General features: G+C 48.4%; 1 protein-coding gene across 2 annotated transcripts in view; it reads right to left on the bottom strand.

Annotated features, from left to right (window-relative positions):
* LOC119441597 (tRNA-dihydrouridine(47) synthase [NAD(P)(+)]-like) overlaps positions 1-12,830 on the bottom strand; it is a 63,485-nt gene that overhangs the window by 30,347 nt on the left and 20,308 nt on the right. For both annotated transcript variants that reach the window (XR_007465538.1, XM_037706206.2), the window contains exon 7: positions 9,316-9,432. Coding sequence is in view for 1 of the 2 variants with exons in the window: in XM_037706206.2 (XP_037562134.1) it covers positions 9,316-9,432 (117 nt within the window). In the remaining variant the exon portion in view is untranslated. The remainder of the gene's footprint in view (positions 1-9,315; positions 9,433-12,830) is intronic.

Raw genomic sequence — 12,830 nt, 5'->3', positions numbered from 1 at the left:
GGTAGAAGTATAAAAGCCATTTCTTCTTCCACTTCCATGGCAGACACTAGTTAGGCAGATTCCTCGTTGGCGCTCCATAATTCTATTCGCACGTGTACGATATGTTGCAGAAGTCGCGGGGTGCTTTTCTCGTCGCGACGATAGATTGAGAGCGTAGGTCTCACGTAGGACGCGCAGGCTTTGGCGAGCCCCAACACAAGGGCCAGTCCGGGTTTTAGCTGTGGTGTTCCCGTTGCCCCTTTGGTGTCCTGGAGGCGCCGACAATATGAAATGATGAAATGTTATTACAACTTGTAAATAAAAGCTATTAAAGAAATATTATCGCGCCCAGGCACCAACCTGTGACTCAGCGCTACCGCGCCCGTGTGAGGAGAATTACGGAACGCCAACGAGGAATTTACCGAAGGTCGCAGATGACACGTGAATTTGCATAAAATGATCACTTTTGATGACGGTACGTGGGTCAATGAATGAACATACCGCTCGAAATAATGCGATAATGAGCGCCACCACGCTGACAAACCTACGCAGACTAGATGGATCTGGACGAAAACGGCAGCGGCGGCCGCGGCGATAGCAAAACAAATGTGAACAACTTGGACAGGCACGGAAAAAAATTTCCGGCCGCTTTGGCCTTTCCGCCCGCTTTGGTCTTTCCGCCCGCTTGCCGCTTCCCAAGTGTGAACGTAGGCTTAGTCTGCGCGAGAAACGTCTCTTGTTTGCGATTGCGCCCCTACGGAAGGCTGGTAGTTGCTGTTTTGTTGTGGAATCCCAAACCAGCAATGTACACACGAAGGGGTTGATGACAGCAGTGAAATTCCACCGACTCGCAACAGAATGCACGAAACAGACAGCCGACAAGCATGAATTACTGCTGTGCGCAGTACAGCGTGAGTAAATTCTTGTTGCAGGCGCTGACAGTTCTCGTCGGAGTTAACGCGTCCTGAGAAATTGATTATGCGCACTATGCACTGAACAAGACCGGAGTTCATTCCTGCATCACTAGCACACCAATCAGTCTAGATTCTGTGAGGTACAAGGCCGCTTCCTGTTTGCACCGTCGTAAGTGAAGCAGAAATGAGTTGCACGCACTACTTAAAATGCGTACACATGCCATATCTATGCTGTGCGGTGAAATATTCTGTACAATTCTGAATCTGTTGACGTAAAGGCAATGACGGCTGCACGCTCGCACAAAGCAGAAGACACAGCGGCCCATGCACTTGCCGCAGGAAATGCAACCCTCTCGTATGAGGGAGCAGGGCGACGAAAGCTTCGGAAAAAAAATCCTTACGCGTTTTTGCGCGTATTTAAGTTTTCTAGCGTAAAGACGCAGCGAACAAGCTATTGCTATGGGAGTAGGTATAGCCTGGTCACACGTGCATTTTCACGCGTATAGCCGTCCTTGACTTGTGAAATGCACTTCGCCCCGACGAGGACGACGCCATCTATGTTTAACGGAAATTAACAATTAATGATGTCTTCTCCGATCGCACGGGTCGTCTCAATGATGCGTTTTCGAAGACTGGTCCATTCAGAGACATTCAGAGACCGTTGCTCCAAACGCCCACTGTACCTGTCGTCCTTACTGTATTTACTGAGCTTACTTTACTTTTTGCTTAATTTCTTCACAAGCACACACACACGTGAAGGGGGGACGGGGGGGGGGGGGGGGGGGGGGGGGGCGGTCCAATGTTTTTGATATACATGTATAGCGTTTGCTTAAACTACCGATATTTATTATCGATCACGTGACGTAGAGGAAAGCAGAAGCTTGCCCCCCCCCCGGTCGGGCCGGTGAACCCCCCCCGAAAAAAATTGCTGGCTACGCCCCTGTTCCTTGCACTCCTGCTACTGCAGGGAATAGCTCACAAGCCTCGACAGCAGTGGTACTGGTCCAAGAACAAGTTGTTGTCTACACCTGTTTTCGGAGAGGTTATGTCCTGCCACCGGTTTCTGCTAATTATGCGAATGTTGCACTTTGTGGACAATGCCAGCATCACCGATCTTAGTAGCCATCCACAGCCGAAGCTGTGCAAGATATGGCCATTTATGGAGCGATTGTTGAAGAACTACCGCTCGGCATATATACCAGAAAGAGACATATCAAAAGACGAAAGTCTAATGCTCTTCAAAGGAAGACTTGGATGGGTGCAATACATCCCGCTCAAAAGAGCAAGATTTGGCTTGAAATTTTTCTTGCTTTGTGAGGCATCTTCGGGATATGTGTGGGATGTCTTGATCTACACAGGAAAAGGCACAAATCTAGGCACGCCAGCAAATCTTCAACCTTGTTCACCAATGGGTACCAAAGTTGTTATGAAGCTCATTGAGCCTTTGCTAGGCAAGGGGTACTGCCTGACCGATAGACAACTTCTATACTTCGCCAGAACTCGTCGACCTCCTCATCCAGCACCGCACGGATGTGTATGGCACCGTGAGACCAAACAGAAAAGACATGCCTCCAGATTTCCAGACGAAGAAGCTGAAGAAGGGAGAGGTGCAAGCCTACCAGCGCGGTAAATGTATTGCTCTCCAATGGCGAGACAAAAAAGTAGTCTCCGTCATGAGCACAGTGCACACTGCAAGCATGGAGACTTTCAAAGATTCTAAAGGGCGAGACGTCATAAAGCCCAGCATCGTGCGTGATTATAATCACACGATGGGCGGTGTGGACAAGTAAGATCAGATGCTGTCTGACTACCCTGTCCCTAGAAAACGGCAGAAGATCTACTACAAGAAGATCTTTCGACACTTGATCGATGAAGCGACGTTTAACTCTTTTGTCTTGTACCAAAAAGACGGAGGGAAGATGAGCCACCTTGACTACCCCCTCGCCCTAATTGAGGCGATCCTGACTAGGTACCTTGATCCTTCAAAAACTTCAAAAAAGACAAAGCGCTGCCGACCGTCTGATGTGCTTGACGCTGTGCGTCTAAAGGATCGGCACTTTGCTTCTTACATCCCGCCAAGCGAAACCAAAGCAGCGCCAACAAGAAAATGCTTCATTTGCTGTCGGAAGCGAGAAGAAAACGGGAAAAAGTTGAGAAAAGAAACTCGCTTTTGGTGCAGCAGCTGCAACAAGCCCCTTTGCGTTATTTCATGTTTCGAAATTTTCCACACAGTCCCAAAGCTTCCCGAGTGAAATAGCCCAAGGGTACTTAGCCTACACAAGGGAACAAAGATGTGACGTCTGCAACTGTTTTTTATTTACAACCTTTCATTTTGCAACCTTCGGGCAACTCCGGGTTGTCTTGGAATCCCAACCCATGTGGCCATGACGTTGTTTCCTGTCAGCACCAGAACTAGCTGGCTGCCGTCTGGCTGCCAGAACTCCGAAAATCGAAGAGGGTCACCACAAATGGTATAGACCATGACCAGCTTTGGGGGAGGGCCAATGGGATGAGCTTGCAAACAAAAAAGGCAGCGCAGGTGACGACGATGGCTGGAAGTGTTCACAGTCGGCCATTAATGGTTGAATTATTTTGCACAGCAGTTTGGGCACGGTTCAAGGCTTCAGTGAGTACAGTAAAAGCTCGATGATACGAATCTCACAGGGTCACGAAAAATATTCGTATTAGCCGAAATTCGTATCATCGAAACACAATTAAAACTACTGTCGAATCTCGATAATTCGAACTCGAAGGGGCCCGAAAATTTGTTCGAATTAAAAGGACGTATTTTTGAAGTATTCGTGCACCATAGCACGATGCACGAACGGTGCGAGTCGTGAAATATTGCGGCGCGCAAGCGCATAGCAAGCGCGGGCCACGAAACTGCCCACGCCGGCTAACGGTCGCTTCCCGATAACGACAGAAAACGAAGCTTCAGAGAGCGAGCGGGCGGCGCCGGCACACGGGTGCGCGCGCAGACCGTCGAAGGTGAGGGAGGAGGGCGGCAGGGAAGCGGATTTGGCCGCATCAACTCCGCCACTTCGGTGGCTCCCCTCGCCCTCCCTCTCAACTCCCTCGTAGCTCTCTCACCGTCGACTCCGTGCACACATCTCCGTGCGCGCCCGCCACCGTGGCGCCAGCTTATTTTAGCCGCTCCCTGAAGTTTCGTTTTCTGCCGTTATCGGGAAGCGAGCGTTTGCGGGCTTGAGCAGTTTCGTTGGCCCGACTGCGCCTCCGCCGCTGCTTCCCTCTGCGCTGCTGCTGCAGCGTGCAAGGTCAACATGTGACTAGAAAATAGAGGAGAAGGGTTCACTGCCATTTTATCCGTGTGGCTGAGACGTCGGCACTAGTGTGTGCTAGAATGCGGTTGTCTAGAACACTCTAGTCGGCACGTACACGCTTTGTTCCGGCGCGATGCAGAAACGGCGACCTTGCAATTTGAGAGAGGGGGAAATTTCCGCCGCGGGTTCTTTTTCTTTTTTTCCCGTTCCTTCGTGCGCGGCATTGAGGTGTCTCTCCTGAGCTTTTGCTCAATGGCGGTGTCGGAGCAATGCCGGTCGGAGGCGCCGCCGCGTTATTTGGTGCGCTGCTAAGAGCATTGTCGGTGCGCGGTATGTTCGAAATAACCGTGTTCGAATTAACTAGATTCGACTGTAGCTAAATTAAAGAGTCAGAGGTGAACTCACTCAGGCACTTGTACGTAAAAAGCATTTATTTCTTGAAGCGCCACCGCTTCAAACTCTTCGCGCCCAGTCGCGGAGTCCGCGCTGTCTGGCGCCGCGCCTCCGCACCAAAAGAGAAGGAGAGAAAGCGCGTGACTGCGCGCTGTTCTCTTTCGCGGCCGTCGGTGGGGCGGCGTTTATTTGTATCAACCGACGCAGGCTGAAAATCGATTCGTAACAACCTTTCTCTAGCACGTTGCAAAGTAATGGGGCTCGGCCGGGACCACAGAAAAATTCGTATCATCCGGAAATTCGTATTAGCCGTGATTGTATCATCGAGCTTTTACTGTATAACATAAGCCTGCACACTGTAAAAACTTCCCCTAAAATGTCTAGGCCTTACACATGTCAGTATGATAAGCAATTTTGCACTTAAAAATGAATCAGTTCTGGACGAACCAAGAAAGTATTCAACAGCTGAACTATCAGTGAACAGTGATAAATATACTAGCTGCTTGATCGTTGTTCTTCAATATCTATACAGTCGACGACCGATTTTTCGGACCCTCAAGGGACCGCGAAAACGTCCGAAAAATCAGGCTGTCCGAAAAAGCAAATGTGCCCCAAAAAAGCTCAATTTATTGCTTACTATTGTGCCAGAGGGTGGAAAAAGTGATTAATCCTCTTCTGAACCATGCTTCGCTTCTGTGTGAGCAGGTCCGCCTGAATTTCGGCGAGAGTCGTCGAGTCGCCGTAAGCCGACGAAAGAGTTGCGACCGCTTGCATCAGCTCAGCTTGCGTCGGCTGCGCTGTTGCAGGTAAGTCGTCGTCGTCGTCGTCGTCGCTCTCAGACTCCGCAAGCACTTGGCGAATAATTTCTTCATCCGTGAGGCCAGCGCACAGTTCCAACTCGCTGTCCACACGGGCAAACTCGGAAAACGAGACATTTGAGGGAATCTCGACGCCTGCAGTGCGAAGGTCGTCGATGAGCTGCTCACTTCCAGACACCTGCTCGACGACGCTGTCCTCGTCCAAGGCGGCCGACTCGCCATTCAACACAAATCCCGCGTGGCGGAAACAGTTGTGCAGTGTTGTTGGTGGGATCGACTTCCACGCATCGGCAAGCATGCTGAGTGCTCCAAGCAAATCGACCGAGTAGACTTTTCCACTGTCGAGGCACACCACCACACGCGAAAGCAAACGTGACCGATAGTTCACTTTGAGAGTGCGTATAACACCCTGGTCCATCGGTTGTAGGACACTTGTCGTGTTCGGTGGCAAGAACTCGACGCGCACAGACTTCAAGTTGTTAATGTGCCCGTGTGCAGCGCAGTTGTCGACAAACAACAAAATTTTGCGGCCTTCTAGATCAAATTTGCGATCTAGTCTTCTGACATAGCTTTCAAAAATCTGCTGAGTTACCCAGGCTTTTTTGTTGGCCTCGTACAAAACAGGCAGGGACTTCACGCCTTTGAAGCACCTCGGAGCTTTCGACTTGCCGATGACGAGCATCGGCAATTTTTCTGTGCCTGACATATTGCTACCGATAAGTACCGTAACTCGCTCCTTACTGTGTTTGCCACCATGACAAGGGTCGCCAGCAAAGGCAAGAGTCTTTTCTGGCATCAGCTTAAAAAAAAGTCCGGTCTCGTCACAGTTGAAAGTATCATCTGGCGAGTACTCCTGTAAAAGGGACTGTAGCTTTTCAGAGCGGTAGTTCGCAACGACGCCCAGGTCAACAGCTGCACTTTCGCCGCACAGTTTTTTAAAACTGAGATCAAAGCGCTTCTTGAAGTTTCTTAGCCAGCCGTCACTGACCTTAAATCCTTCAATGTTCATTTGAAGCGCCATCGTCTCGGCTTTCTGTTTGAGGAGGCCCCCGGAGACGGGAACCTTGCTGGCCACTGTTGACTTCAGCCATACGAGAAGGGCCTCCTCGAGCTTTGGGTAGGTGCCTTGGCTTACATTTTTCTGACGAGATCCAGTAGACTTTTCCGCTGCCTCCAAAATCTTTTGCTTATTTTTGATGTAGTCCGAAAGAGTCTGTTTGGAAATCTGAAACTCTTTCGCAACTTCTGCCCGCGATCGGCCACTTTCAACGAGCTTGACGATAGCAGCTTTCTTCGCCATCGACATGGTGACGTACTTTCCCCGCTTCATCGGAGCTCTCGAAGCCGACGACAACATCGACGATCTCTTCTCCATTATGAATCAGCAGATAAGCAACACGTGAAACACTGGCAAACACGCAGGCGGACAGTCAGTCGATGCGGTCCGACCTATCCGACGATCACAGCTTCAAACAAAGAAAACATTTACGGCAGCAACACCGGCGACGCTGTTGCGGAAATAGCCTCGATCCAGCATCAGTTTAGCGGAGGTCGCCACCCTAGCGGAGGCGGCGCGCAAAGCCAGCACCGGTTTGAGGCTACAGGAGGAAAATGTAAACAAACAAGATGGCGACGACACACGCAAGAATGCGTGGTAGTCGGCTCGACTGACGCTTGGAAAGTCCGAAATATCGAACAGCCCGTCCTTAAGTGTCCGAAATTTTGGGCTAAGAAATGTATTGAATTTATGAGGTATGTCCTGGTGCCGGATGAAAGTCCGAATAATCAAGCATGTCCGAAAAATTGGGCGTCCGAAATATCGGTCGTCGACTGTACTCCATCATAAAAGCTAGCTAGTTATCCATGACCTGAAGACTACTGCGCACTAGCTGATGGAGACAAAGCAGCTGTTTAATGTCCGTCATACCCTTCTTCATCCTCATTCGCTTTTGCCTTTAGTATTCAGTCATGCTGAAGTCAAAAACAACAACTGCAGCAGCAAATTAAAACTGTGGAGCAAGACCTGGAGAGCTAGGTAGACAAAGAAGCCAGTAATACCCTTGTTACAAGGGCGGCCTTAACCATGGTTAATATAACTGCGGTTATCGCTAAACGTGGTTAGCACAGTTACACAGCAGGCGAAATGGTGATTAGACTGCTAACCGTGGTTGACTGCAAACCAAGCTTGGCGACCTTAGTTTAGAGTTACCGACGTTTCCAAAATGGTCAAGATAGTGCATGGTACGTCAATAGAGTGCGGTGTGTATTCGTCACAGATCTTTTAAAAACGTGTGAACTGATTTGACATGACTACAGAGGTTATGATAATTATTTGGGAAGATACCGTACTTACTCAATTGTGTAACGCGAGTTTTTTTTTCATGATTTTTGTTGCTCGAACTCGACTCTCATGTTACATTCGAATAACGGCAATATTTACGATTTTAAAACAAATATTCGAAATTCTGTGGTATTTAATGTTCCGTTGGCAACCTGTACCTTTACATCTCGACTCAACTCAGGGACAAGTGGACCAAAGTCAAAACTCCTTTTTTGTTGGAATTACGGTTACGGTGCTGCATTACCCTGCGGCCTTTTGTGCTTCGACTACATTCATTCGCAACGTTATGGCGACGCACAGTGTTCGGTATGATGGCCGCTTTGAGAGACCGGTAATTTTTATGGCCGAGGAGCTGGGATACTTTGCCACTGCTTGGCAGCTCGGCGACTCAACGTCAATGATTCTCGGATGGTGGCACCAATGGAAGGCCCTTTGTAAGTGCGGCGCCAATTGCAAGGACCTCGTACTGTTCCCGAATGAAATGGTTGTGCGGTCTTTTAAGAAGTAAATCTTAAACGAGCTCGAAGGCACAGACGAGTTGATTCTGGGGCCATCACTTTCGGAAATAGTTTCGCCACCGACCCCCTCAATGTATATGGCCGACAGTGCTCTTGACACTTATAATGAGATTGGCACAGCACCAGAGACACTTGTCGGCAACGTTTTCAGTGCGGATTCACGCGAAATTTTGCAAAAGTTAAACTACCTCCCAAATTGATCGCCTGAAAATACCGCTTAAGGAAAGCTTCATCTCCTTCTCAGACAACGATGATAAGTGAATAGAACTCATTTCGGAATTGGTTCCTTGAACAAAGGTACAATTTCTTATTCCATTTATCTCGCATTACATTCATGGTTTTATGTTTTTTTAATTCGTGGAATGAAGAGTAGACACTCACGTTACAATTGCGGTCACGTTACATTCAAGCAGATATCGTAATTGGGCCACCTTGTACCGAAATACTTAGAATGTGTGCCTCTGTATGCCTAGATGATGCACCGCTCGACGACAATCTTCCTGCCGACAAAGGACCGTACAAAAGAGAAGAAGCGCAGCTCAATCTCGACAATATGAGCAATTGATATCGGCACTGGTGACACAGTTAAGAAAACTTGCACGCCGAATTATGTTCACGAAAACCTGCACTGATTAGGTGATGATGCGTCTCCGAGGCACCAGCCGGGTCGATCACCTTCGTTAGCAAAGACAGCGAAACACCTAGTCAGGCATGCCATGTCTATGGGCCGTACTGTCTTGCTGTTCCTGCTGTACCAATCTGGTGTCAAAACTAGCATTAATTTTGGACCTTTGTTTATCAATTTTGCACTGCAGTAGTTTGGAATTCGAGAGGAAATTTAAACTAGCAGCATGCCTTATTCATCGCCACCGTGAACCACCACTATGAATGCCTGTGTAACTCCGGCGGACTGTGGTTTGAGTTAACTTGGCTTAAGTGAGTAACTGCCATTAAGTTTACCGGCAGTCAAGGGTACCCGTGTAACAAGGGTATAAGAGTGTCTTGTGCAGCCCAGACATTCATGTTACAGAGCATGCTCAGTGGAAAAACAACCCATAGTGGCACACTCACCTTTTTGTAGACAAAATCAATGGGGCAACCCATGTTGATGTCAACAAAGTCAACACTGCACTTGTCCCTGAGCAGCTGGGCACAGCGTGTCATCACGTCTGGGTGTGCGCCGCACAGCTGCAACAACACCAACCATAGCCAAATGAACTACGTGCTCCTCTTTAACAGGTGCATAGCTAACCTAACAGGCTAGCTATACACCTGTTAGCCTGTGCATCTTCACTATTGTTTCTCAACTCGGTATCCACCTTACTGCCAGTGTACTTAAAAAGTGAAATGGCACATATCTCATGCAAACGTAAGTGTTAAGTAAAATTGATATTTGCCACAACTGATGCGTTGCAGTTATGACGGCTGCATTCCGACAATAACATTTCTTAATTTCAAGCATTGTAGAGGAACAGCGCACACACACACACTGCAGCTGCTCTGGGCACATAACCCTGTTCTGGGCACATTAAATAGTCATTTTCTGGCCGCTGCACCTTAGAAATCCAAATTGACTTCCTTTACACACACACACAGAATAAACCTCATGCCTCAACGTTCTCATTCTGCTGCTCTGTACATGCACCACCATTTCCTGCACGCCTTCAAGGTAGCACAGCTCAGACCGCTTACAGCATAACCGCTTATAGTGCAGGACCTGCTGTATTGCAGCCTTTTGTGACTGCCGTTTACCCTCCCATAGAACTCCAAGTACAGTAGAACCTCGTTGATACGATCCCATTAGGTATGATTTCCCTGCACCAATGTTTGCGATCCGGAGCACAAAAATTTACCCAATACAGTTACCAGGGGTGGGACTGCCCAAAGTCATTTTGAAGCAATTTTTGGGGCAGTTTGGAGCAGACAAAATTGCATTTTGGTGCAGCTTGGAGCAGAGCAAATTTGATTTTGGAGCAATCTTGAGCAGGCGAATCTGAATTTTGGTGGGATGATGAAATATGGCCGCGCACTTCGAAACCACGACGAAAAACAGAATAAACCAACACATCTGCTGCTCTGTACATGCACCACCATTTCCTGCACGCCTTCAAGGTAGCACAGCTCAGACCGCTTACAGCATAACCGCTTATAGTGCAGGACCTGCTGTATTGCAGTCTTTTGTGACTGCCGTTTACCCTCCCATAGAACTCCAAGTACAGTAGAACCTCGTTGATACGATCCCATTAGGTATGATTTCCCTGCACCAATGTTTGCGATCCGGAGCACAAAAATTTACCCAATACAGTTACCAGGGGTGGGACTGCCCAAAGTCATTTTGAAGCAATTTTGGGGCAGTTTGGAGCAGACAAAATTGCATTTTGGTGCAGCTTGGAGCAGAGCAAATTTGATTTTGGAGCAATCTTGAGCAGGCGAATCTGAATTTTGGTGGGATGATGAAATATGGCCGCACACTTCGAAACCACGACGAAAAACAGAATAAACCAACACATCTGCTGCTCTGTACATGCACCACCATTTCCTGCACGCCTTCAAGGTAGCACAGCTCAGACCGCTTACAGCATAACCGCTTATAGTGCAGGACCTGCTGTATTGCAGCCTTTTGTGACTGCCGTTACCCTCCCATAGAACTCCAAGTACAGTAGAACCTCGTTGATACGATCCCATTAGGTATGATTTCCCTGCACCAATGTTTGCGATCCGGAGCACAAAAATTTACCCAATACAGTTACCAGGGGTGGGACTGCCCAAAGTCATTTTGAAGCAATTTTTGGGGCAGTTTGGAGCAGACAAAATTGCATTTTGGTGCAGCTTGGAGCAGAGCAAATTTGATTTTGGAGCAATCTTGAGCAGGCGAATCTGAATTTTGGTGGGATGATGAAATATGGCCGCGCACTTCGAAACCACGACGAAAAACAGAATAAACCAACACATCTGCTGCTCTGTACATGCACCACCATTTCCTGCACGCCTTCAAGGTAGCACAGCTCAGACCGCTTACAGCATAACCGCTTATAGTGCAGGACCTGCTGTATTGCAGTCTTTTGTGACTGCCGTTTACCCTCCCATAGAACTCCAAGTACAGTAGAACCTCGTTGATACGATCCCATTAGGTATGATTTCCCTGCACCAATGTTTGCGATCCGGAGCACAAAAATTTACCCAATACAGTTACCAGGGGTGGGACTGCCCAAAGTCATTTTGAAGCAATTTTTGGGGCAGTTTGGAGCAGACAAAATTGCATTTTGGTGCAGCTTGGAGCAGAGCAAATTTGATTTTGGAGCAATCTTGAGCAGGCGAATCTGAATTTTGGTGGGATGATGAAATATGGCCGCGCACTTCGAAACCACGACGAAAAACAGAATAAACCAACACAAAGAGCATAGTAGAAGTGCGCTCTGATGATAAACACAGACTAGAATAGCTTTAGGCTATACCGGTCCTGTTAACCTTTGGAGGTTAAAGAATCTCGAGAACAAGTTAAGGACTGCACAAAGAGCGATGGAACGAAAAATGTTAGGCCTAACGTTAAGAGACAGGAAGAGAGCGGTGAGGATCAGAGAGCAAATGGGGATAGCCGATATTCTAGTTGACATTAGGAGGAAAAAATGGAGCTGGGCAGGCCATGTAATGCGTAGGATGGATAACCGGTGGACTATTAGAGAGACAGAATGGATACCAAGAGAAGGGAAGCGCAGTCGAAGACGGCAGAAAACTAGGTGGAGTGATGAAGTAAGGAAATTTGCTGGCGCAAGTTGGAATCAGCTAGCGCAAGACAAGGGTAAATGGAGATCGCAGGGAGAGGCCTTCGACCTGCAGTGAACGTAAATAGGCTGATGATAATGATACTGGTCCTAGGGACAGAAACACCCGCGCGCTTGCGGCGCGTGCCTCCCTAATATCTAGTTCGCTCGGAGCACCCTCAGCCTACTTTTCTTTGTTTTGTGCCTCAGCTAGGGAGGGAAGTGCCGCTTGGCCTAATCTACCATATTCTAGTACACTTTAAATACAGCCACTCTAGCCGTTCCGACAGCAGCGACAACAGCTGGGAGTGACCGTGTGCACGCCGGCCATTTGCCGGAAGTGCCGAAAAGTCCAGTTTTATGAGCGTGAAAATTATAAGAAACTGTGCGGGAGGCGCTGTCGCGCGGTGTGCAGCATGTGAATGGCTGCACTGTTTTTTCGAAGAACGAATGTGCTCGCTGTTCGCGGCAACTGCCGGAGCACACATGCTGAAGCCGTTGTGGTACATCATGGCACATGACTTGGCATTTGTATCAAAATAGCGCAATTGGCGCAGGAGCCCCACCCGAGCTACACTTCCTTTTTACTGGCTCATACATGTCTTGAAAGCACAATTTTTCGGCACCAATGTTCAATAAAATGCTCAACTGCAATCGTATGATACATTTTTCGGCCGCTAGATCCCATGTAAACCAAAACAGGCAGCAAGGCGCGTGCGATCGAGAACAGGAGCCACCTGCCACAGGAGCTTCTCTGCAATACTCGCCCGCTTGTCTCACATAAAAACATCAGCAAGCACTCAGTTTCCTATTCCAGAACCAGCA

The sequence above is a fragment of the Dermacentor silvarum genome, chromosome 2, assembly GCF_013339745.2.
Source record: "Dermacentor silvarum isolate Dsil-2018 chromosome 2, BIME_Dsil_1.4, whole genome shotgun sequence".
Lineage (NCBI taxonomy): Eukaryota > Metazoa > Arthropoda > Arachnida > Ixodida > Ixodidae > Dermacentor > Dermacentor silvarum.
Note: the sequence above shows the minus strand (reverse complement) of the source record. Positions and strands in the feature narration are given on the sequence as shown.